Source organism: Camelus bactrianus, chromosome 35 (genome assembly GCF_048773025.1).
Source record: "Camelus bactrianus isolate YW-2024 breed Bactrian camel chromosome 35, ASM4877302v1, whole genome shotgun sequence".
Taxonomy (NCBI): Eukaryota; Metazoa; Chordata; class Mammalia; order Artiodactyla; family Camelidae; genus Camelus; species Camelus bactrianus.
This window is the reverse complement of record NC_133573.1, coordinates 31,612,663-31,639,326: the sequence shown is the minus strand read 5'-3', so window position 1 is coordinate 31,639,326 and position 26,664 is coordinate 31,612,663. Positions and strand designations below refer to the sequence as shown.

Sequence of the window (26,664 nt, the reverse complement as noted above, 5' to 3'; positions counted from 1 at the left end):
CTGCACTGTCTTATCACTGGGTCTTGGTTGCGCAGTGGCCGTATTCGTGGAAATGCCAGCCTAATAATTAGGCACAGCGAGTGCCATCACTAGGTTCCAGCTACTAATTCATAGCTTACGTAATCCCATCGGCTGCCACCTGGACACGGCAACGTCTCCTCCAGCTATCACGTGAGGCAGGAAAAGTCATAGGTCCCCTGCACTGTTGTGCTTTGCATTGCCATTGGTCGAACAACAGGCACACGGTCAGCCTCAGTCTGGTTGGTGCAGCCTTCCAGCTGGATGCTAACCTAAGGCAGTCAGGTGATTAGCACCCAGGAGAATTCTCTTGAAATTCTGGCTTCTCCCCTGTAGAACCAAATACGGTTTTAGATCAACCGTGTGCTCCTGCTTGATCACTGAATGGAACAAACACGTTTCCATTCATTAACCGCTGCTCGTCAGATGAACAGGGCTGTAATGTAAACACACTCACTGCGTGGTGGTCAGGGGCCCTTGTTTTACATATAAGGGTCTCATGAAAATTTCTGGGCATTTTCTAATGATTCTGTGGTTCTAACATGCAAATAGCTAGATTTTGAATAGCTGACAGTGTTCAAAACAATAAGAGAGATGAAACACTTTTTAAAGGACTTGTGAATTACTCCAATTCTGAGAACTTTGCTTTGATGCGTGAAAAACAAAAGTCACCTCACCTCTTTTCTACTTGGTAAGTTTTTATTCAGACCACAAGTTGTACTTTACAATAGGTAGGGTTTCTACCATTTTGGAAGTTTCTAACTACCCCTTTCAACGCTGCTCACAGGGCCTGGATTCCTTCTGAAAACATACAGGACATCACGGTCAACGTTCACCGGCTGCATGTGAAGCGCAGCATGGGCTGGAAGAAGGCTTGTGACGAGCTGGAGCTGCACCAGCGTTTCCTCCGTGAAGGGAGGTTCTGGAAGTCCAAGAACGAGGACCGAGGGGAGGAGGAGGCGGAGTCCAGTATCTCCTCCACCAGTAACGAGCAGGTGAGTGGTGCCCTGCAAACCACCTGTCAGGCGCTGTCCTGCAGGAGCCCGCGTCAGCACACGCGCCTTGCTTTATTCTTCCTTTCACGTAACATTTGTGAAGTGCTCTGCGAAAGAGACCAAACCAGCTCCAGTAAACAGACGAGCCTCCCCCGACCCTGACCCCGACCCTGCCGGCTCGTTCGCTCTCTCTAGCCCTCGGCCTGAGGACTCATCCCGTGAAGGCCAAGCACGCGGTCTTGAAGGAGCTAATGCAGAGGGCACAGTGCTCGCTCCTCACGCGGGGGTGAAGCAGTGTTTCATAGGGTCTGGAGTAACGTGCTGTCACCTTTGTCATGCCCACAGCTGAAGGTCACTCAAGAACCGAGAGCAAAGAAAGGACGGCGTAATCAGAGTGTGGAGCCCAAAAAAGAAGTGAGTCGGCCGCCTTGACGCGTCCAGGTGGCAGTTGACCAGGAAGTGTTTTCACAGCTGTGGTCAAGGCAGTGCTCCTGACAGGTGCTTTCGAAGCGCGTTGCCATTGGTCGAACAATAGCAACCAAGCTGGGCGCAGCGCCCCCACTGTCACATCACCAGAGTAACACGCGTGGGGGGAGGGGTCTCCTTATCCGCGAAGCAGCACGGACCTCGTCTGGCTAAAGGGGAGGACGCTTGGCCGCGTTTCCTCCAACTCTTGATATTTTCTCATAGCATTATTAAAAAATAAAGTCTTTATCCAATAAACCAATGAGGCCAGCATTTAAAAACTGAAAGAAACTATGGCTAAGCTCAGCCTTTTAAAACTGTGTAGTCCCTGCATATTTTAAAGCAGGTGTGAATTTGTGGTCCAGACACACACTCGGCGAGAAGGGGTTTAGGGCGTTTGTTAATGACTCTCCTCCAAAGAAGTGACGGTAAGTTGATGGTGATTTCATATGATAAGTTTTCTCCTCTGGTCTATATTAAAAGAAAAAACCACAGTATTAGTATGTAATGAAATTGTAAATGAAGTTCCTGTTTAGAATTATTATACCTAATAGCTGCATGTTTAAAAGTTTTTTTAATTTATTTTTAATTGTAAAACACACAGAACAATTTTCCATTCTCTAACATGGTTTGTGAACAGCAGTTTGCTGCGTGGCTGTCTACGTGTATCAGTCCATCCTTCTCCTCGCAGAGCTTGCTCTTGAACTAGGAAATTCTGTGGCACTTTCTTTACCCTTCAGGAACCAGAGCCTGAAACGGAAGCAGTAAGTTCCAGCCAGGAAATCCCCACGATGCCTCAGCCCATCGAAAAAGTTTCCGTGTCAACCCAGACCAAGAAGTTAAGTGCCTCTTCACCAAGAATGCTGCATCGAAGCACGCAGACCACCAGTGACGGAGTGTGTCAGAGCACGTGCCACGACAAATACACCAAAATTTTCAATGACTTTAAAGACCGAATGAAGTCTGATCACAAGCGGGAAACGGAACGTGTTGTACGAGAGGCCCTGGAGAAGGTAATGCAGCCCCGCGGCCAGCGCCACCGCGTGTGCCGGCCTGATGAGTGGGAGGGCCTCCAGCTCTCTAAAACCAGACAGGCAATAAAGTGTCTCTGTTTTCATCAGTAGCCGTACTTTGCTCACCTATTTTTATAGCCCTTAATGAAATGGAGGGAAGAGGTTTCTACCGTTCAGGTAGAAACTGTGTATGAAGGCTTTTGCTTGGTGTTCTGTGTAAATTATGAGCTGACATTGTGGGTTATTTTTTTTTTTCATTTCAGCTGCGTTCCGAAATGGAAGAAGAAAAAAGACAAGCTGTAAATAAAGCTGTAGCCAATATGCAGGGTGAGATGGACAGAAAATGTAAGCAAGTAAAGGAAAAGTGTAAAGAAGAATTTGTGGAAGAAATCAAGAAGCTGGCAACACAGCACAAACAGCTGATTTCTCAGACCAAGAAGAAGCAGTGGGTAAGTAACACTGTTTTCTTAGAATCTGATTTCTGAAACAATAACATGGGTATGATGAAAATTAATTCAGAAAGATATATATGGCATGTGCAGAAATTATTCCTGAAATAAGATCTAATGTGAAATTGTCAACTGTCACTAACTTTTAAAAATTTTATCGAAGGCCCTGTAATCTCTCATCTCCAGGTCCCACATGACAAGTATCGCTCGGGATTATTTTGTTAAATTAAGGTGCTGATACTTCAGGACAGAACACACTTAGTACCACTGATTCGTGTCTTCCCTTCTACGCAAGTGTTTTATTTGGAAAAGCTGGTTTGGCCCTGACTTCTGCTAGTAACTCCTGGTGGTGATATCTAACTTGTAAAATCGTAAACGTTAAGTATCGTAATAGCAAATTAAGCGTTTTTTAGATTTTACTGCGTTTAACATTTATGCATTAGATTCTATTAAAGAAATCAATTACTTTTACTTCATAGCAGTAACATCTTACTGGTCTTTAACTTCACTTAAACACTGACAAATAGTTCGTTTTTTATTACATTCTGTTTGTGACTCTTGTCTCCTACCTGTTTTAGCAGCTTCTGAGCAGACATTCTCCACACATCTCAGTTAATTGGCGGGGAAAAAAGTTTTCTTCCCCAAAGCTCTTAACTTGGTTTTAATTTTAATGAATTACTGTGTGAACTTTTGTGAGTCTTCATTTGATCCAGACTACATTCTGAAATGTCTTTAAATACATGTGAAGTAAATGTTTTGTGAGGGAAGTAAACATAAAGATTGTGATAAAGATTTGACAAGGAGGAAAGAGAAACTTAGATATAATTTAGAAGAAGAAAACTTAGAAGGAGAAACAGATGAGTAATGAAATATAAATATCGCTGGATGGGAATTAATGTGTTCTCGAGGTGGTAACCAGCAGCGCCCTGACACCAAGTCTGTAATTCTGCGTCCCGCAAAGGTAAGAGGAATCGTAACAGCTGGACTTAAGAAGTGGCCGTAAATTTACCAACGAATCAAGGAAATGGGAAGAGGGGGCTGTGATAATTACACTGCTTTTTGTAACGTCTTTCTTTCCATTTGTGAAATAGCTGAAGTTGGTATTATTATACGTGTCTGTTTGATTCCACACATAAATGATACCATGTGGTTTTGGTCTTTCTCTGACCTGCCTCACCCAGCATGATTCCTCAGGGTCCATCCATGGTGTCACACACGGCAGGATTTCCTTCCACCGCGTGACTGAATAACCGTCCATCGTGTGTGTGTGTGTGTGTGTGTGTGTGTGTGTAGTAATGAATACACGTACACACACAGACACGCCACATCTTAATCCATTCATCCACTGATGGACACTCAGGTTGTGTTTGCTTGTCTTGGCTGTTGTAAATATGCTGCAGTGAACAGGAGGGTCCCTGTTCCCATTTCCTTTGGGAAAATACCCAGAAGTGGAATTGCTGGATCGTACATGGGTGTTGTAATTTTAATTTTTTGAGGAATCTCCACACTGGTTTCCATAGTGGCTGCACAAATTTACATTCCCATCAACAGTGTAGGAGGCTTCGTTCCCTTCACATCCTCGCCGACACTTGTCTTTGATGATGTTCATTCTGACAGGTGTGAGGTGTCTCGTTGGGATTTTGGTGTGCGTTTCCCTGATTGTTAGTGGTGTTGAGCCATTCATGTGTGTCTGTTGACATTCTTTGGAAAAATATTTAGGTCCTTTGCCTGTTTTTAAAAAATTTTGTTGAAGTATAGTTGATTTACAATACTGTGTTAGTTTCAGTTGCACAAAAAAGTGATTCGGTTATATGTGTGTGTGTGTGTGTGTGTGTGTGTGTGTATTCTTCATTATAGGTTATTACAAGATACTGAGTATAGTTCCCTGTGCTCTACAGTAAACCCTTCTTGTTTATCTGTCTTCGATACAGTAGCGTGTGCGTGTTAACCCTATGCGCCTAATCTATCCTGCCCCCCACCCACTTACTTATTTTTAATTGTGTTGTTTGGGTTTTTTTCTCGAGTTGTGTGAGTTCGTTATGTATTTTGGTATTAACTCCTTACTGGATGTGTGGTTTGCAAATATTTTTTCCCATTCGTAGGTTGTCTTTTTATTTTGTTGATGGTTTTCTTTGCTGTGCAAAAGCTTTTTAGTTTGATGTAATTCCACTTGTTTACTTTTACTTTTGTGGCCTTTGCGTTTGGTGTCAAATAGAAAGAACATCATTGCCAAGACCAGTGTCTAGGAGCTCATCTACTGTTTTCTTCTAGGCGTTTGAGAGTCTCAGGTCTGTAATCTACTTTGAGTTGATTTTGCCTGTGGTGTAAGACAGTGGTCCCGCTTCACTCCTTTGCATGTCACTGCCCAGGTTTTCCCAGTGTCAGTCACTGGAGAGACTGCCCTTTCCCCACTGCATATTCTTGGCTCCTTTGTCATGAAGTCATTGACCATATCCGTGTGGGTGTATTTCTGGGCTCTCTATTCTGTTCCATTGATCTTGGTATCTGTTTTAAAGCCAAACTATACTGCTTGATTTATATCCCGGTTTTTTAGATGAGGAATTTGAGGCTAATGAGATTAAACAGAGTGACTAGAAACCGACTTGGCAGAGCTGGGACTCACCCTCCTAAGCTACTTCTACTCTAATTTCTAGTAGACTAGTGACAGATTTAGAATTATTCTTGTATTATAATTAAACCTTGCAGTATTGTAAGAAATAGCACGGTACTGAAGGACAGAGTGTGTGTAGCTATGTCAGATGCCAAAAAGATAGATGTTAAGGTGGCATACAGCCAAGAGGAACATAGGAAGAAAGACACACCCTTTAAATACATCCACAAAGAAAGGAAGAAATACAAAGCGAACGCGTAAGTAACAGGATAGTGCTGCCCAAAGTGTTATTGAAAAATAAGGAAACTAAGAAGTTACATAAGCTTGGTCTAAACTCACATGACCAGTTAACGCAAGCCCAGATCCAAACCCAGATCTGACTCATTCCAGTTATTTCCAGAATTAAAACATGCCATCCACACTTTGTAAATAGTAACTTCACTGAAGCTGCAGTTGTTGACAGAGGATCACAAGAAATATAAAAGTAATTTCAGTAGATAAGAAAGCACAGCACGTGCACTTAGAGGGTAGAATTTTAGGTACGAAACGTAGGCTGTTTCCCCGGGTCCCACGCCCAGGACTCTTACCATCAGCCGTCAGGTCTAGGTCTGTGTAGGCCTGTCTGCAGAACTGTCTGCAGAACTCACCTGTCTGAACAGACCCATTCTGAGGGCTCACATCCAGCACGGCCTCACCCTCCTTGCCTGTGCATCCTCGCTGCGGTGTCTTTTTGATCCCATCACTCTTGTGCCAGCTCAGCTTGAAACCTCAGCTTTTACCCTCTTACCTTTTCCTCCCCGTGTCCAGACAGTCCAGATTCACATGTGTCCCCCCTCTGTTAGACAGCATGTCCTCGATGTGTGTATTTTTATCCAGTCTGTCAGTCTGTGTCTTTGGCTGGAGAGTTTAGTCTGTAAGTTCGCAGTAGTTACTGGCCAGGGGACTGACTGCTGTCGTTGTGGTTTTTGTTCTCCACACGCCCTACACCATTTTTGTCCCTCATCTCATACGTTCTAGTCTTCTTTTGTGTTTAGTTGACTTTTTGGTAGTGAAATGTTTAACTTCCTTTCCTTTTGTTTATATTCTATTGCTTTTTTCTTTGTGGTTACCATGGGGACTATATTTAACATCCTAAATTTATGAGACTAATTTGAATTTATAGCCGTTTAACGTCAGCAACACATAAAATCTCTGCTCCTTTACTGGTGATGCCGTGAAATTACGTCGTCATTCACTGTGTACCCAAAAACATAAATTAAAAATTACTTTCTGTGTAGAAAAAAAGATTTGGGGTTACAAGCTACTTTACAGTAATAGTATAAAAGCTAGTAACGACTTTTTCCTTTAAATCTGTTAGTTTCTTAAATCATGCAAGAAACTGAACGTGCAGTTACGAGCCGTTGTTGGCTTGACACCGGCTCTGTAACTGCCCACGTGCGCGCCTTGACCGAGCTCCTTCCAGCTCCGCCTCCGCCTCCCCTGCAGGACCGCCTCGAGCACTTCCTCTGTGGCAGGTCCAGTGGTCCCGCAGCTTTGTTTATCTGGGATTTTAAAGTTTTCTTCCTCACTTTTGATTCTCCAAGGCCGAGAGTTTCCTTTTCCTTTTAGCACTTCGGCTGTATGGGCCCTCTGACGTCTGCCCCAGAGTCTCTGACACGTGCTGATGGTTACTGACGGTCCTGTGTGCGTGGTGTGCGTGGTGTGCGTGGCCGCTCCCATGAGTCCCGGTGGTTTGTAGACAGCACGTCTGGGGGGGGGGGCTCTCAGAGTTTATCGTGCTCGGAGTTTTTTGAGCCTCTTGAGTGTTTATGGTCGTAGTGTTCTCGCTACTCTTTGCTCGCGTCTCCTGCCGGGGCTCCCTCGGGGCACAGCTTGGTCCTTGGGATGGTGTCGCACAGGTCCCTTTAGCTGTTGGCTTTTCTTCAGTCTTTTCCCTGACGTGTTGAATTTCATTGTCCTGTCTTGTGCCTGCTCAAACCTGCCTTTGAGTCCCTGCAGTTTTTCACCTCAGTTAACAGGTTTTCTTTTTGTTTCTGCTTCTTACTGGTATTTCCATTTTGTTCATAACATTGTTTTCTTGACTCTCTCCACATCATCCTTTATTTCTTTGAGCTTCTTCAATAGTTGTTTAAAAGTCTTCATCTAGTATATCTGCCAGGATGTCTTTTTCATGGACAGATTCTGCTGATTTTTTTTCCTTTGAATGGTCATGCCTTCCTGCCTCTGTGTGCCTTGTGATGTTTTTGATGTTGAACACTGGACGTTTGATTCTAGTAACAGGGTTACTACAGCTCATTTTCTCCCCCTTTGCCTAGTTTGCTCTTTTATTTTTCTTTACGGTGTAAATTAAATGCCGTCTTAGGTCTTCTCTGAGTCTTTCCTTGGGCATATACATTTCACTTCCTAATTTTCCCCATATATGCAGTTGGTTTTGAATGTCTGGCTTGCAGAAGGGGCCCTAGAAGGGCCCTGGGCCTTTAACTCTTCTGGACATCACTTTGGCTGGAGGAGGAGGGGCTTGCGGGCCGTGAGGGAGGTGCAACAGCAGTGGCTGCCCCTGCGTGTGGTCAGAAGCAGCCGGCAGCAGGACAGAATCCTTGCTGCCCACCGGGCGCGTTGCACCACGCAGGAGCCTGGGGCTAAGCGTGAGGATGGGTGGCTGTCCCTGTCCTCAGAGCTGGAACTGACCAAAATTAACCATAATTTACTGTTCAAGCCTCCTGCTGAAAGTTGCAAGCCTTCAATAGACTTCAGAGTTCCAAAATAGTTATTTCAGACAGATTCTACAATAGAGTTGTTGTCCAGGTGGGAAGACAGATTCCTGGTGCTTCCTGCTCTGCCATCTTCTCTATTTTAATAAAATAGAAGTTACTTGTGTGTGCTGATGGGAATGACCCAGTAGAGATGAAAAAAGTTGATGTGGTACCACGTTTGCTCACCAATGGCTGTGTGCTGTTTCCTGCCATCCGTACTCTGGTGTCTTGGTGATATGAATTGAAGGTTAAGCCAGAAAGATCTGTAAACACACAACATCCAAAGTCCACGATTGTAGCCAGTTTCCTGTGCGTTTCCTCCCATCTAACGCGGGTCACGGTTTCTCGTCTGCAGTGCTACAACTGTGAGGAGGAGGCCATGTACCACTGCTGCTGGAACACGTCCTACTGCTCCATCAAGTGCCAGCAGGAGCACTGGCACGCGGAACACAAGCGCACCTGTCGCCGGAAAAGATGAAGGCTGGTTCTTCCTGGAGAATCACTGACGGTTATTCTTCTCAGACACAGCGGTTTTTGTTTCCAAGAAGCCAAAATTGTTTAGAATTTGCTTCCCATTTTGCACCAGCCTTTAAACACTTTTCGTGAAGAAATTTTGCACAGTAGTTTAAATCTTTTGTTAATGCTCCTCTGGAGTTTTTCAGGGGGTAAAAGTAACATCAGTGGAGGGTATTATTTTAAATAAATTTTAATTGAGAGTTTGTTGCATTTTCAGCAAATTTTAAAACATTTTTAGGTTTTACAGAGATTTTAACCTTTAAACAACAGATCTTTAAAAAAACAACAGGTGAATACGAGTGAGTTTAACAAAGAAACATTTAAAATAGATCTGAATGTAAGAACTACAGAACTGTTTCAGAAGTAAAACATACTACCTTGATGTGAAATTTATTTCTTAACCTTGTTGAGCTGGTTTTGTTCAGCTTACGTTACTGTTTAAAGGCATTATCTGTTGGTTATGCCAGTGGGTATGTGATTGAATTTAGGGAACAGGGTTGACACAGCAGGTGCTAGTCCTGCATATTTTTTCTGAAATATTTCCCAATTGTGTTTTTCATTATTTCTTTTCAATATATAACTTTTATAACAAATTATTAGCTTTGATCTTGTAGTTTTAAATTGCAGGGAACTGGGGTAATCTTTTACTGAGCTGGATCTTAGAGAAAAAATATTTAAATTTTAAAGTTTGCACATTTCATCTTTGTCCTAACATGAGTGCTTGTAACAGAATAAACAACAAAAATAAAAAAGCCAAAAGCCACCTTTATCAATACGTGAAATTATCGATGAGGCAAACAAATTTCTTCAGTGCTCCCCTTCCCTCCCCGAGTGTCGTCTGATCGCCTGTTATCTGGTGTCACCTCGCATATTGTAAGTTAATACTAAGAGGAAAGAAAGCACTTAAGTTTCACAGAAGCCGTTGTTTGTAGTAATGGCTCATTGCCTACTAATGGACTCCATCACTGTACACAGAATGAAGAATAATGCATGTTAATTTTCTTGTATTAAAGATGCCGTGATTTGTAAAAAGTCTGTATTTTGCGAAATGTCTGGATTAAGAAGCATTACCAATAGGAATGGATCGATAGTTGAATAATGATTTTTTTTATACATAGATATATAAAATACAGCCAGGAAAACTTAAATTACTTTTTTTAAAAGAAAACTCACAATTTATGTTTTTTCAAAGACTGACCTTAGACCAAGTCAAATTCCCATTTATCATTTAGTTATTTTTTAAGGTTAGAGAAATAATTTGTAAATATTTATTTAGACCTTTGATATTTATTAAAGCAATTACACACAGTGGAAGTGAAAGAATCAGGAGAAAAACCTTTTAAAAAGTTTTCTCCAGGTTTGTCAGGGTCACTCTAAAGATAAAATGTAACTAGGTCTTCTGTGAAATAATCACCCACCCAGCTCTGATGCTGTTGCAAGATGGTGGTGACACAAGTCAATCGACAAGCTGCCGCCTGGTGGCTGCAGGGACTTCGCGGCAGCCCCCATGTCACACCCTCCCTGAGTCACACAGGGACTTGGCGTTCTCGCCGCTCCCGCCTTGTCGCCCTGTGATTAGTCAGTGTTGCCATGGTGCCGTGGTCTGATTGAGATGTCGTAACCAAGAACGCTTACCTTCTCTGATTGTTTTCCAAGTTTTAAAACTTCGATCCACCCCTATGAGAGCAAGTTATTGTGGAAATATTTTTGGTGTAAAATCATTCCAGAGTGTGTACTATTTACCGATAGCTGCATGAAAGTAAGATTCGTGTTACTTTGGCTTTTTTTGTCTCCGTTGACACGGTTGCACATTTCCAAGTTACTACAGCGTGAAAACTGTGTGTTAAAAAAAAAACAAAATTAAAAAAAGAGATTGTGGCCTGGTTTTGTAAAAGTTTTAGGTAAAATTACAATTGATTGTTTTAGGAATCATTATTATAAATTTTCTGCAAATCATAAAGCGATACCAACGTGTTGAGCTTAGCCACTCTGCACATTGTAATTACTCATTGTGGCTGTCCAGTGCTACGATGCATTCTGGCATTTTGTAAGCTGCTCTGACTAGCAATATATAGATTCATTTAATGTGTTAACATTGGTTAATAAATGTATTTAAAAAAAAAAAAACTGGCTTTAAAAAACTGTTGATTTAGTCCATTTCTCTAGACCAAACCAAACACAACTCTCTTACACAGTGACCGCACACTTCCTGTGGCCTGTCCACTGGCGACTGTTCATATAAAACCAGTGTGTTGAATAATTCACTGAAAATAACTGGTTCACTTAAACAGTTATTTAAGTTGAATTTACTTTTACCAGTCGTCAAAAAAATCAGGTTTGTTTGAACTACAAAGACTGTTTTCTTAACCCTTATGCTAAGCTAACATACAGACAAAATTACTCAATAAACATTTGAAATTCATCAGTATTGTCAATTTCAGTACATCATCCCACCCTGTGTCACTCACTTGCCCAACCAGTTCACGTGATGCCAACCAACCTCGACTCAGGCCAGTGTCGCCCTCCTGACCAGGCCACAGCGCAGTAGCGACGTCTTCTCTGCCTTCACCCCTGATCCAGTGGCCCGCACACGTCCGACGTCAGGACCTCCGGAGAGCTGGTTAGGACCCTGCTGCATCCCACCCCTAGGACTTTCATTGCTAACAAGTTCCCAAGTGTTGCTGTGAGGCCATCCTTTCAAAGGAAAAACAACAGACCCTTTCTTGAGAAGCACATAGACACGCATAAAGTGTAAGTGTTTGACAGGTTCCTGGGGCCCACCTGTAGACTTCTCACCCCCAGAAGGATCCAGGCCCCTCAGGTTAAGGCCACATGATCCAGCGGGATTTAGAGAAGCAAAAATAAGATAGATAAGGAAAGTCCTGTCACTGTGACCTGATCAGAGCCTCAAACGTTCATGTGCACACAGGTCGCCCGAGATCTACTTAAAATGCATGATCTGACTTGGAAGGTCTGGGCCGGATGGAACTGGTGATTCTGCTGTTTCTCATAAACTCCTGCTGGACAGGGGTTACACCTGAGGCAAGGTCTTATAGGATATGTTAATCACAAAAGAATAATTACTACCACGCTAAATTATAAACTATAAAAACAGTGCTATTGGGTGACTATATATGAGAAGCATATACATTATGTAAGATTTTCTAGTCACCATATTAAATATTAAACCACTAAGTATCTAATAAACATTTAATGCTAAACAGAACAAAATCAAATAAGTTAGATAAAATTAAATAAAAACCATTAAATACTATCTAATAAAAACATAGTAAGTAGTAAATCATATTAAAAAGGGACCAATTAAATTAATTATAATAATATATCCTACTTTAATATATCGAGAATATTATTTCAATATTTAAAGAGATATTTTACATTCCTGTTTTGTAACAAGTCTTCAAATCCAGTGTGTGCTTCCTGCTTTCTGCCCATCTCCGTTTGGACTTTTCACTTACGTGTGGCTGATGACACCCACACTGGACAGAGCAACCTGACGATGAGCTTTGTCCAAGTAACTGCCCCCACCAGCATCCCACCTGCAGTCAGGACTCATTCATCACATGTGTATTAGAGGGCCAGCTGATACCTAGGAGCTGATAAGAAAAAAATCATTTTTTTTTTGCCAGAATTTGACCTCTCTGAGGGTAGGCTCTTGGTCTGTTTCAGAGTCTGAGATTTGAGAGCTTCAAGTCAACAAGCTCTAAACTGACATTTCAATTGTGCAGCCCTGGGAAGGGGCCCTAAGGATCCCTGTGGCTCCACAGGGCAGTTTGAAAACTTTGACCCAGTCCAACTGCATAACCTCACACCGGGGAGAAAGCTGAGACCCAGAGCTACTGAGAGTCAAGAGCCAGGTCCCTGACATCACATGTCCTCTTCTGCAGCCCCATGAAGACCGTCAGTGGCTTAATGAGGTCCTGCAGTGATAAGAAACAATCCCTACCCTCCAGGGGCAGGACAGTGTCACTGAACGTATCGACAGCTAAGTAAATTTAGAAGGCACAGTGTGAGCATTAACTTCTTCATTCATTTAACAAACACTTGAGCTCCCACAGCATGTTAGGTGCTGAGTGCATGAAAATGAGAACAGACACATTTCCTGTGTCTTCCTGTAGCTTACAGTCTAGTGAGGGCGCCAATCAAATCAGTGCAACTTTAGTTATAACCCAGAGGTGGGTGCAATGAAGGAAGAATACAGGACTATAGGATACAGAGAAAGCATACACAGGAGGGGAAAGATTAGGGAAGGCTTAAAAACCTGTATGGAAGCTGAACCTTGAAAGGTGAGCAGGAGTCAGCTAGAGAAGAAGGGCAATCCAGTGGACCCAATGTCGATTTGGGATGATTGATTTTTCTCGTTTATATTTTTACTATGAACATAACTTTTAAAACCAGGAAAAGGAGTTATAAAAGAAAAAAGTCTTGGCTAGAGAGGTCTGTAGGGTTAAGGGTTACAGGAGAGTAGTTTTTTTCAAGCACGGAGAGAGATCTGACATGGTTAAGGAAGCAGGAATGGGGTGATGCCAGGAGAGCATGAGGGTAACTGGCACCAGGGCTGAGGGGACAAGGCTTGGTGCACACGACAGATGATGAAGAAGTGAAGGCTGAAGGAGACTTCTCTTGAGAGCCGTGTCAGTGAACGGGAGAAGGGAAACACTGAGGGAAATCACTTTTAGGCCAAGACGGACATACAAGTGATGGTGGAACACACCAGCATCATGGCGGTGTGAGGTTTTCCCCCTCTTGTCCTTTTTCAACAAGGAATCGGCCTTCCATCCATGAACAAAAGTGCCTCTGGGGTTGCTGCCATGTGCCCAGAGCCTGTGAGGGGTCTTGCCCACTTCTGCGTCCAGTAATGGTCAGGCAGACCTTGATACAGGCTGTGGAACCCAGGGGGCAATGAACTTGCCCAGCCCTCTGGCCGCGGTTGGGAAAAACCTGGAGAGTGCTGACCTGGGCAGAAACCCACAGAAGATAGAGAGATGGCAGAAATCCAGCCTCCCCCAGGGGATATTCCAGAGTGAACCTTCTGGAGAGGGAAAAGGTTTGCATGCAGTGCAGACGGTCAGGAGGACTCCCAGTGCCACACCTCCCCCACCCGACCCCCTGAGCCAGGAATCACTGCGTACAGCGGATCTATCTGGCAGTGGTGACCTCTTTCACAGGAGACAGGAGAACAGTGAATGAGACCCTAGCCACACAGTGGTGTGGGAAGCAGCTGGAGAACCCGTTTCCCTTCAGGAGCACCAAGTACTGACGCAGGACCTCCATGACTGACAAGAGGGAAGAGATAAGAAAGAGGCAGATAAAAATACTGAAGGTCATTGCAGGGTAATGTAGTTCCTGCTAACTGCACCCAGCAAGAAGTCCACCCAGGAGCCTCCGGGAGTGCCACTCCTGGGACCAGGTCCCCGGGCATCCCAGTGCCCTGAGAGCGAAGCTCACACCTCCTCCCACCCTGCAGTCCGCATCTTGTGCGTGCTGCCGAGTGCCCAGCAAGAGAAAGCTGCAGCAGACAGTGTGATCAGAGAACAGGTCAGGGCGTGTGAGTGAGGGAGAAATGGGGAACTAGAGCTGTAGCACCCCCTTCTGGAAAACACAGAAGTGGTTTCCAGTAGCCCGTCTGGTGAGCCTGTAGGAACCAGAAAGGACAGAAACGCTTTAAAAGTCTACCACAAGAGGGAACAAGAAGAGCGGAACAAGTGTGCCCAGACAAAGGCAGAGTTAGTAACAATACCCACAAACAGAAGACCCCAGCTGAAGGCAACTGGCAAAGATTCAGGGACAAATGCAACAGCAGAACACAAAACTACAAGGAACGCGAAAAATCAAGGAGCCATGTCATCATCCAAAGATGGTAATAATTCTCCAGTAGCCAAACGTAATGGCATGGATTTTGAGATCTAGTTGATAAAGAATTCAAAATAGCTGTTTTGAAGAAAAGCAACAAGCTGCAAGAAACTCAGAAAGACAATTCCATGAAATCATGAAAAGAAAAATGCTGGTTCAAACCGAGACATTTACCAAAGAAATAGAAATCATAAAACAGAACCAAGCAGAAATTCTGGAGCTGAAAAACTCAATGAATGAAATGAAAAACACAGCAGAGTAGAGCACATGGAGACAGAGCGCGAGCGTCAGAGGACAGAGACTCTGAGACAGCCCAGCTTAGGGGAGAACCAAGAGGAAGAGTGAAGAAGCCCCTGTGATACACAGGGTTCCAGCGAAAGGACAGGTAGGATAATTAGGGCTCCAGAAGGTGGGGAGAGAGAAGGGGCAGAAAGTTTATTTACAGAAACAATAGTTGAGGATTTCTCAAACCTGGGGGGCAGGTGCTGGATATCCAAATTCACAAAGCTAGTACATCACCCTATTATCCCCACGTAGAAAGACCTCTCCAAGACACATTATTTAAAAACTGTCAAAAATCAAAGAAGAAATACTTCCAAGAGAAGCCAAAGGGAAAAAAGATGGTAACCTACAAAGGGATCCCCATCAGTCTATCAGCAAACTCCTCGGCAGAAACCCTGCTGGCCAGGAGGGAGTGCAATGGCACAGTCAAAGCACTGGGGGGAGGAGCCCCCCAGCTGAAAACGCTCACTCAGGCAAAGTTATCCCTCAGATTTGAAGGAAAATAAGTATCTTCCTAGACAAACAAAGGCAGAGGGAGTTCATTACCCTAGACCTGCCTTTCAGGAAATGCTGAAAGGAGTTCTTCAAGCTGAAATGAAAGGACACTAATCTGTGACATGAAAATATACAACACACTTGGTAAGGCAGACACATAGTCGGACTCACAAAACTCTAACTTGTAATAGGAAGGCATGCTAATCATTTAACTACAGTGTAAGAGTCAAAGGGAAGGTATTAGGAACGACCGCAGCTACTACAATTCGCTGCTGCCTGCGCAGTATAGAGAGAGGTGAGTAACGGCTCACAGAACAGGGGGAGGCCAACAAGCACAGATTCTGTCGGTGATCGAAGTTATGTTGCTGTGAGCTTAAAGAGGACTGTTTCATCTATGAGAAGTCTTATGTAAGGCTCATGGTCACCGCAAAGCAAAAACCTAGAGCACATGACAAGCAGGGAGGGGAGACAGAGAGCACTACCACAAAAAAATCACAGATTTACAGATCTCTGTATGGAGAAACAGAGGGAAAAGGAATAATAAAGAATAATAATAATAATAAATAATAAAGAAATGCAAAACAACCAGAAAAAACTAACAAGGTGGCATTAAGTATCAGTAATGATGCTAAAAGTAAATGATTGAATTCACCAATCAAAAGTTACAGACTGGCTGACTGGATTGAAAAAAAAAAAAAAAAAAGACCAGACTATATGCTGACTAAAAGAGCCACATAAACTCAAAGTGAAGGGTGGGAAAAGACACTGCACACAAGTGGGAAGCAGAAGAGATCAGGGATCGCGGTGCTTCTACCAGACACAACAGACTTCAGGCCAAAACAACAGTAGGAAACAAAGAAAGCCATACTTTGATGATAAGGGGGTCAAGTCATCAGGAGGATAAAAACAGCTATGAAATATAGATGCTCCCAACATCAGAGCACCTGCGTATATTAAGCAAATAGCAGCAGATCTGCAGGAAAAAGATAGAAAACAATACAGTAATAGCAGGGGGATCCAATACCCCACAGTCGGCAATTGACAGATACTCCAGACAGAAAATCAACCAGAAGACATCGAGCTTAAACCATACATTAGGCCAAACTGGACTAACAGACATTTATAGACATTCCGTCCAGCAGAAGCAGAACACACATTTTTCTCAACTGCACACAGAGCATTCCCCAGGACAGATCATAAGATATGACCCAAAACAAGTCTTCGCAAATTTAAGACGGAAATCATGCTAAGTTATCTTTTCCAAGCACAACAGTATGAAACTAGACACCAACAACAGAGGAGAGCAGAAATATCTACAGATATGTGGAAATTCACACACTCCAGAATCACCAGTGGGTCAAAGAAGAAATCAGAAGAGAAGTGAGAAGATATCTCCAAATAAATGAAAATGGAAACAAAACACCAAAACCTGTGGGATGCTGCAAATACAGTTCAGAGAGGAAATTCTATACCAATAAATGTGTATAGTAAAAAAATAGAACGATCTCAAATAAACAACCTAACTTTGCACCTCAAGGAACTAGAAAACAAAAATAATAAAGCCCAAATTTAGCAGAAAGAAGGCAATAACAAAAATCAGAGCAGTAATAAATGAAACAGAAAGAAGAAAAATAATAGAAAAAAATCAATGAAACCAAGAGCTGGTTTTCTGAAAAGATAAAATTTACAAATCTTCAGTGAGATTAAGAAAAAAGAAAAAAATACTCAAATAAATAAAAAATGAAAGAGGAGAGGTTACAACTGATAAGGATCATGAAGCTATCGTGAACAACTGTATGCCAACAGATGGGGTAACCTAAACGTCCTCTGTGCTCTTTCCAGGCATCTCTCCCCACCACCGCTGGCAGCCACTAATCTTTTAATTGTCTCCACAGTTTTGCCTTTTCCAGAATGTCTTATTGGTGGAGTCACGCAGTAGTTAGCTTTTTTTGACTGGCTTCTTCCACTCGGCAATGGAGCATTTAAGGTTCCTCCACGATTCTCATGCTTTGATGGCTTATTTCTTTAGCCTGAATAATAGTCCATTGTCTGGATATACTTCAGTTTATTTACCCACTCACCTACTGAAGGACATCTTGGTTGATTCAAAGTTTCGGCAACTGTGCTACCAACATCTGTGTGTAGGTTTCTGTGTGGACATAAATTTTCCTTTGGATAAACACCAAGGAATGTGACTGTTGAATTGTATGGTAACAGTACTTTTTGTTTTGTAAGAAAATGCCAAAATGTCTTCCAAAGTGGCTGCATCATTTTGCATCCCCACCAGCAACATATGAGAAGTTTTGCTGCCCTGCATTCTCGCTGATATTTCGTGTTATCAGTGCTTTGGATTTTGGCCATTCTCATTAAGGTGCGTAGTGTTACCTCGTTGCTGTTTTAATTTGCATTTCCCTGATGACATATGATGTGGAGCACCTTTCTAAGTGCTTCACTGCCATCTGTACGACTTCTTCGGTGGGACATCTAATCAGTTCTCTGGCCTGTTTTTTAATTGGATTGTTCATTTTCTTATTGTTGATTTTTAAAAAATCTTTGTATACTTTGGATAACAGCCCTTTACCAGATGTGTCTTTTGCAAATATTTCCTCCCCGTCTGTGGCTTGTCATCTCATTCTCCTGACAAAGTCTTTCACGGAGCAGATACTTTTAGTTTTAATGAAGTCCAGCTTATCGATTACTTTTTTCATGGATCATGTCTTTAATGTTGTACCTAAGTGTATCGTCTACGTCTTCTCCTATGTTACTTTTAGGATCTCACAGTTTTGTATTTCACACTCTGGTGTGAGAGCATTTTGAGCTGATTTTAAAGATGAGTGTGGAGTCCGTGTCTAGATCCCTTTCTTGCACGTGGGTGCCCAGTTGTTTCCGCATCACGGCTGCAGAGAATGTCTTTGCTCCCCTGTGTTGCTTTCGTTCCTTTGTAAAACGTCACTTGGCTACATCTACGAGGACCTATTCTGCTCCACTGACCTACTGTCTGTTCTTTCGCCAGTACCACACCACATGCTTTATAGTAAATCTCGAAGTTACGGTGCATCAGTCCTCCAAATTTGCTCTCCTCCTTCAACGCTGCGTTGGCTCTTCTGGGTCTTTTGCTTCTCCATGGAAACTTCGGAATCAGTTTGTCAGTATCTACAAAATCATTTGCTGGGATTGAGTCTTTTTTTGGATCGAGGTGTGAAGAGCTGACATCCTGCTTCACTGTCTTCCGACCCGTGTCATGGAACGTCCTTCCACTTATCACTTCTTTGATTTTGTCCGTCAGCGCTTTGCGGTTTCCCTCATATGGCTCTTCTGCGTGTTTCAGGCCTAAACCTATTTCGTTTGGGGTGTGCTACAGTAAATGACACCGTGGTTTCAATTTCAAGTTCCGCTTGTTTATTGCTGGTGTATAAGAAACTGACTGACTTTTGTATGTCAACCTTGTATCCTGCAGACCTGCAATAATCACTTATTAGATCCAGGAGTTGTTTCATTGATTCTTTTGGATTTTCTACATAGATGATTATGTCATCTCTGAACAAAGCAGTTTTATGTCTTCCTTCCTAATCTATACTTTTATTTCCTTTTCTTGCCACAGTGCATCAGCAAGGACTTCCAATACAGTGTTGAAAAGGAGTGGTGAGAGAGGATATCTCTGCATGTGCCTAATCTTAGTGGCAAAGATTTGAGTTTCTCACCATGAAGCATGATTTTAGCTGTAGGGTTTTTGTTAAGTGTTCTCTATCAAGTTGAAGAAATTATCCTCTGCTCTTAGTTTCCTAAGAGTTTTTATAATGAATGGATGTTGAATTTTGCTGTAAGCTTTCTGTGCATCTAACGACAGGATATGACTTTTTCTTTTTCGTTCTGCTGATGGAATGCATTGCACTGATTTTTAAGCACTGAGGCAGTCTTGCCTACGTGGGATAACCCTCGCTTGGCCGTGGTGTAGGGTTCTTCTGTACTATTTCAGATTTGACTTGCTAGGGTTTTCTTAAGGATTTTTGCATCGATGTTCATGAAAGATACTGGTTTGTAGTTTTCTTTCCCAATAAAGTCTTTGTCTGATTTTGGCACGAGGGGAACACAGGCTTCGTACCAGTACTGGGAAGAATGAGTTAGGAAGTACTCCTTTCACTTCTGTCCTCTGAGAGATATTATAGAGAATGTGTGTAACTTCTTCCTTGGACATACCTGGTAGAATCCAACAGCGACCTCGTCTGAGCCTGGTGCTTTCTATTTTGAAAAGATATTAGTTATTGATTCAAATTCTTTAACAGATACAGGTCAACTCAGACCATCTGATTCTTCTTGGGTGACTTCTGGCAGATGGTATCTTTCAAAGGACTGGTCCATTTTGTCTAGGTTATCAAATTTGTGGGCATGAAGTTGTTCACAGTATTCCTTTATTATGCTTTTATGATCCATGAGGTCTGTGGTCCTCTTTTATTTCTGATATTGGTAATTTATGTCTTCTCACTTTCTTCCTTAATTAGAGGAAAAGGCTAGAGGCTTAAGGATTTGACTGATCAAATTTTCAAAGAACCAGCTTTTTGTTTCATTGTTTTTCTCTTCTTTAGTTTTAAAACTGATACAGAAGTCAAACAGTTAAAAAGGTGACTCACTGAGAGCAGCCCAGCCATTTAGTTCTCATTATCAGAGGCAACCACTGCCACCAGTTTCCTTAGGATATCATTCCACAGAAATGCACAGATAAGCATTCACCGCCACACTGGCATCTGAGAAAAGTCTAGCTCACATCTTAAATACGTTTTAATGCGAATCACATGTGTGTATATATGTAATATACATGTATGCACACGTGTACATGCATGTATACCAAACATCAATCTCTCAAACTTTAAAAAAATAAAGTGTAACCAGAATGCACAATAAATTAAAAGAAAGAGTTCTAGGAAGATGGCAGAACAGAAAGCGTCATAAAACTGCCTCCCCACCTAGACCACAACTGCACTGACAGGATCCGCCTAACGTACCTGTCGTGATCCCTGAAGTCTACTGAAGGCTTGCAGCTTCGAAGGGAAGGTCTGAGTGGTAAACTGCATGTAATCTCAGTCCACCTCTGCTGTTAGCACCTAACAGCTACTCCTCTAGCCATGTGGCAGGCAGCTGCGCACATGTTCTAGAACTTTAAATCGAAAATGGTTACAAGAGACCAAAAAAGGACACTATATATTAGTAAAAGGTTCAATACAGCAGGAATATACAACAGTTATGAACACGTATGCACCCAATTACAGACCATAAAAGTATAGGAAGAAACACTGACAGAAATGAAAGGAGAAATAGACAGCTCTGCAGTGACAGCTGGAGACGCCAGCACCCCACTCACAGCCATGGAGAGAGCAACCAGATGGAACCTAAGTCAGGAAACGGCGCCCTTGAGCTACACAATGAAGCAACCAGGTCTAACAGTCACACACAGAGCACTCCACCAGCAACAAGAGCATCGCCACCTCAGCAATGCTGCCTTTGGACCGATGAACACAGGAAGCATTTTTGTTTAGTTTCCTCCAGCAATGCTTTATAGTTTTCACTGTGCTCAAAGTGAGCTAGAGATCCAACGCGATACCTATCCAAATTCCAAAGATATGAATCCTAAAATTTTTTAAATCTTAAGGGACCCCAGATAGCAAAAACAATCTTGAAAAAGAGGATTAAAGGTGAAGGATGAATACTTCCGGATTTTAAAACTTACTACAAAGTTACAATAATCAAAACAACATGGTACTGGCATAGGAATAGAATAGAGGGCCCAGAAACATTCTCCAGCATATACTTTCAAATGATTTTTGAAAAGGGTTCCAAGACCACTGAAGGCAGAAAGGATAGCTTTTTTTTTTTTTAACAAATGGTGCTAGAAAAGGATATCCACACTGCAAAAGAATGAAGCTGGAGCGTTATCAAAATCATATACAAAAATTAACTTAAAATGGATCAGATCCTCAATGTAAGCCTTAGAAGAAAACACAGGGCAAAAAGCTTCATGACATTGGATTTGGAAGTGATTTCTTGGATATGACACCAAAGGCACAGGCAACAAAAGAAAAAATAGAAAAACTTCGCTCCATGAAAATTATTAAATTTTGTGCATTGAGAGATACTACCTACAGAGTAAAAAGGCAGCAGAACCCACAGGAGGGGGAACATGTTTGTAAACCGGGTATCTGGTAAAGGGTTAATATTCAGAACACACAGAGAGCTCCTAAAGCCCGACGGTAAAAAAACCAGACAGCCCAATTCAAAACTGGGCAAAGTCCTTGAACAGGCCCTTCTCCAGTGAAGACGCACAACTATCCAAATCACATGAAAAGATGCTCAACGTCATTAATTGCTGGGGAAATGCATCTCAAAACTGAGATACAACCTTTCACCCAACAGAACGGCTACCATCACAACAGAAAACATGTTGGTGAGGACATGGGAAAACTGGAACCCTTGTGCACTGTTTGTAGGAACGTAAAATGGTGCAGCTGCTGTGCAAAACAGTAGGGCGGTTCCCCAAAAAAGTGAAAAACAGAATTTTCAAATGACCCAGAAATTCCCCTTTGGGGCATATACCCAAAAGAATTGAAAGCAGAGTCTTGAAGAGGTATTTGTATACCCATGGTCACCAAACATGTAAGCAACCCAAATGCCCATCGGCAATTGAATAAATAAAAAAATGTGGTCAGACGCCAGAGACATCCGACGTGGCACCAGTCACGAGAGAGAAACGCCACGAGAACAGACCCTGAGTTCCTGTTGCTCAAAACTCTGAGCTGGAAGTCCCGGGGGACATCCAGAGACCAGGCAACAAGGAACCCCGCCGAGAGGCCTGAAGACAAAGGTCACTGCGTGGATCCCAGGGCCCCCTCACCTTTATCCACCTGCAGAAGACATGCTCCCCATGCTCTAGAAACTCTGCAGAGGACGAGCAGGAGGGGCAGGGGTTAGATCAAAGACGCAGTATTCTTGTCCAGGAGAGACTGCACGTGACCTGGACGGACTGATTCTGTAACTGGTTTGGACCAAGCTCTCCTTCGAACCAAGTCTTTTCAGTGAGTGAGGTCTCAGAAGTGGGTCAGATGAGGTTTAGACAAAACAGTTGTACATTCTCTGCTTAACAACAACAACAGAAAGACAACCCACCCTGTTCTAGCTCATTTTTAGAAAGATCATAAAGATTAAGATTAAGCTATAATTCTTACAATTTCTTAGTAATTCCAGCAACCACGTATCTGCTGTTGGACTAGGAAGACAACACATACCTTCTCCGTTTGTTTGCTTCCAGACTAAATCTTGTGATTTCTGTTCAGTCCGTTCACCAGGAACCACGTCCACAGGCCTCGGAATGTGGGACACGCTGTAGTGAAGCCAGGAGTGACCTTCAGACTCGGCTCTGACACGTCTGCACTTGGCGATACTTCTCTTCCCACATCCTTTCTCCCCAAAGAATTCTGCTTGAGATGGTCCCATGAGAGTTTTTTAAAACAAATAGTTTTATGCACAATCAGAGGTCAAAGCAGAATCTTCTCTGGGCTGGCACTATTAAGTAGGACAAGGAAAGTGCCAGAACCCGGTGCGACACACACACCAGAATGACGCTCTCAGGCCCTCACTCGTCTCAGGCCCCGGAAATCTGCTGAGAGACGGAAAGCTCGGCTAAGCAAGAAAAGCCACGTGTGCCCAAACCAGGCAGTCTCGAGAGCCACACAAGGGGGATAAATTCAGCCACGTGAAAATGAAAACGCTCGCAAGAGCTCAGCACGGCAAACAAGCAAGCGTGAGGAAGAGGGGCAGGACGGGAAGACACACCTCAGAGCGTCGCAAAGGGCCGATCTCCCTCACCAGAAGTCACAGCCGTCAAGAGGGAGCGGACAAAGCCAGAGGCACAGCCAGCACGACTCCCAGACAGACACACCGCAGACACGCGCCGAAGCCCACACTCCGCCCCCAGGGAGGAGACGGGGCGTCACAGCTGGTGCAGAGGAGGGTTCTAAGAACACCCCAGACACAGAGAACAAGGAACTCTGAGGCGAAGTTACCAGCGGAGGGAAAGAGGTCTGCCCACAGGGGGACAACCCGCACTCCTGCGGGCAAGAACAACTCGTATTACTGTCAGCTTTCTGCAGCTGACAGATTGCAAAGTAGCTCGAAGCCAGTAAAAGGCAGAGAACCTGGACAGGTGAGCTGGACAGGACATCCGATAATCTTTTTTTTTTTTTTTTGGTCTCTTAAAAATCATTCACAATATTTCCTGACAAGTTTGTAGTTTAAGGGACATGAATAAAAATAGTTCACAGGAAAAGAAATACAAACAGCTTTCAAAATATTAAAAAGAATACTCAACCTTATGTATAAGGAGATAAATACAAATTAAAACAACACTCCCATTGGTGCAGAGCTGCTGGGGAAGGTGAAAGATGGACGTGGACGCCCTGGCCACACCCGCGAGTGACAGACACAGCTCCCGACTCACCAGACCCCGTCCGGAAGGCTGTGCATCAGACACGCCTGCCCACACAGGGAATGCACTGCCTTGGCTGTAACAAAACGCGAATGGAAAAAGGCCAAGTTCCACTGACAGGAATGGAGTCAGGGCAGAGGGAAGACTGCGCTGCCTTTTTGAAAACAGCCACTCTCTGTGGTAACCGTTGAAGAACCGAGCACACGGCAGGCTTCCTTTGGGTTAGAAGGAGGGGAAGGTCCGAACTGGCTTGTGTTCACACAGAAACACAGCAGCAACTGGCAGAAGTGGTGGCCTGGCACGGACGGGGGTGGGGGCAGGGACAAGACTGGAAGCGTGACGTCCGTGCTGGGACCACGTGACTGGATCACCTGTTCCAAACGTGACATCGTCTTCAAAATGCTGATTTGGGTTTTCCCAGCAGCCCAGACCGTCAGCGGTGGGGGGCGTGCACAAGTGGCTGGGATGCTTCCTCCCTCCTTCAGGCGTGGCGCTCCTGATGGCACCAGACCCCCCGCTTTCTACCACCAGCTCCATCAGGCCCCGTGCCTCCTGGACCCCCGCCCCTCCCTAGTCACGTGCTGCCAACACAGCAGGTGCTCCTTAAAGGTCACCAAATGGACTTGCCATCCTTGTTCCGCGGACAAACAGGTGCTGGGATGTTTCCTGGAACAGAGACGTCTGGAAAACAGAGGTGGCCACGGGGAGAAGGCCCTCCCTGCAGTAAACCGTCCTCCGCAGGCCGTCCTGTCACATGATGAACAAAACATCTATTAACATGTTAACAGCTGAATATCTGACTTGGACTCTAAACAGACCAAATGGAGGGTTTAATCACTCACATTACAGAGAACTAGGGGTTCTCTAAATAGCTGCTGCAGTGTTTCTCCTCACATCCCGCAGCTTTTGGTAGTTAGAAACTAAGAGCAAACGTGCTGGCCTCTCCTGACGGACGATCAGTCAGGCACTAAGGACGATTCTGTTTAAAAAGAATCCGGGCAATCTGGGGACTTTGGTGTCGACTTCAGGAAATTGGAGCACCGGGTTATCCTGCTTGGGCCAGGACGCCAGAAACCCCTCCTCTGACGTCACACGGGGAGGAGGGAGGGGCTGGGCCTGTCGCCTTGACTTTTTGAGACCCCAGCAGCCTGACAGGGTAGATGGCAGAGCGATGCCCTGACCCCCGAGGCGCCCCCGCCCCCGCCCCCACCCCCACCCCGTGAGGGGTACACAAGCTGGTCCTACCCGCACAGCCCGCTGTTGCGCCTGGAGGCAGGCTGGTCATGGCGGGTAAACGAGTCGCTGGCCTCACAGTCACATTCTGCTGGAAGATTAGTCTGGAGAACAGTGTGCGCAGGGAAGTGAGGCCTTTGAGGTCGCCTTGTCTCAACCCCTCTTCACGGGGACAGGAAAGCTGATGTGAGACCAGGACTGAGCCCCAGCCTCTGGCTCGGAGCCGGAGGCCTGCTCAGGCCTCACTGCCCTTGCTGGACACGAACCCAGATGAGGGGTGGGCTCCTCGCCCAGTTCATCCCAGCAACTACCTAGGTTGGTGCTCAAATACTTGTTGACTGAATAAACGGACGAGACAGAAGTTGAAAAATTTAAAAATTTAAAGCTCAAACTATCAGACTCAAACCAAATTCTTTTTGAAAAAAAAGTCAGCATCAGAAGTTAATTCTCCAAAGTTTGCCTTTCTCCTTGTGTGTCTCAGAACAGGAGCCAGCAAACTACAAGCCCAGACCTGGACAAATCCAGCTACTATCTATTTTTATAGAGCCCGCAAGCTAAAAATAGCATTTACACTTCCGAACTGTTGGAGAAATCCATAGAATGACATTTCACGAGGGGAAAATTACACGAAGCTCCCACTTCTGTGCCCACAAGCAAGGTTCTATAGGACCAGATCCTTGCTCACTTATCTGAGGGCTGCGCCTGCGTCACAGCAACAGAACTGAGTGATTCAGACAGAAGCCACCTGGCCCTTCAGACACATCTGCCACCCTGGCCTCAGCAGGCTGGTCACGATCTGGTTGAGCCCTCACACGCCCTGTTACCTGCCCTCGTGCGCTCTTAACCGAACGAACCCCAAAGCCCATCGCCCAGCCCCTGTCCCACCTCCAGGAACGGTGGGCTGGTGGCGCACGGCCCCGGTTTCCATCCAGGACACCCCGCAGTGATCACACAAGGTCGCACAGGTCTGACAGGCGGGGAGAGCCCTCGTCTCGGAGAAGCTGCTGCTGGCTTGCACCAGCCGGAGGTGCACAGCTGGCGCACGCTCTCCAGCTCCGACACCCTTGATGCCGCCGGCCCCGCGGGAGGCCTGTCTGACGGTGGGCAGGGCAGGGACCCTGTCCCCTCCCTGTGAGTCTATGTCAGTCTCCTGAGGGTGACCTGACGAGGCGCAGGTGCGTCTCGCCACTGGACAACGTTCCTCCGTCAGGCAGGGTCAGGCCAGCTCTGGGTCCATTCGTCCTTCCTTGGGCACCAGCTGGGGTGCAGGCTCTGACCACATCCTCCCGGGGCTCGGCCTGGGAAGAGCTGTGGGGACCACGGTGCTCGGGGGACACCTGCCCCCCAGTCCCAGCGCCCCAGCTCCCTTACCTGCATCTCCTGAACGCCCGCCCTGGGCCAGGCACCGTGTGAGGCAGGCAGGTAACACACACCCTGTTCCCCACCGGTCCCCCAGCCCCCGGCCAGAGGCCAGACGGTGCAGGGACGGT

The 26,664-nt window shown here is 44.6% G+C and overlaps 1 protein-coding gene and 1 long non-coding RNA gene across 12 annotated transcripts in view; one reads left to right on the top strand and one right to left on the bottom strand.

Moving 5' to 3' along the window:
• Positions 1-10,947, top strand: part of ZMYND11 (zinc finger MYND-type containing 11) — an 87,626-nt gene extending 76,679 nt beyond the window's left edge. For all 10 annotated transcript variants that reach the window (XM_074358223.1, XM_074358225.1, XM_074358224.1 and 7 more), the window contains 5 exons: positions 806-1,013; positions 1,359-1,427; positions 2,219-2,491; positions 2,755-2,940; positions 8,660-10,947. In XM_074358223.1, the coding sequence (XP_074214324.1) occupies positions 806-1,013; positions 1,359-1,427; positions 2,219-2,491; positions 2,755-2,940; positions 8,660-8,782 (859 nt within the window). In that variant the 3' untranslated portion in view covers positions 8,783-10,947. The remainder of the gene's footprint in view (positions 1-805; positions 1,014-1,358; positions 1,428-2,218; positions 2,492-2,754; positions 2,941-8,659) is intronic.
• LOC123619001 (uncharacterized) lies at positions 1,012-25,106 on the bottom strand. Of its 2 annotated transcripts, XR_012504253.1 has the most exons (4): positions 23,954-25,106; positions 22,743-23,116; positions 11,321-12,434; positions 1,012-1,949 (listed from the first exon to the last, which is right to left on the bottom strand). It is a non-coding gene; the product is annotated as an uncharacterized LOC123619001 (long non-coding RNA). The 2 variants fall into 2 exon arrangements; XR_012504252.1 differs by having other exon boundaries at positions 22,743-25,106.
• Positions 25,107-26,664: the final 1,558 nt, after the last annotated feature.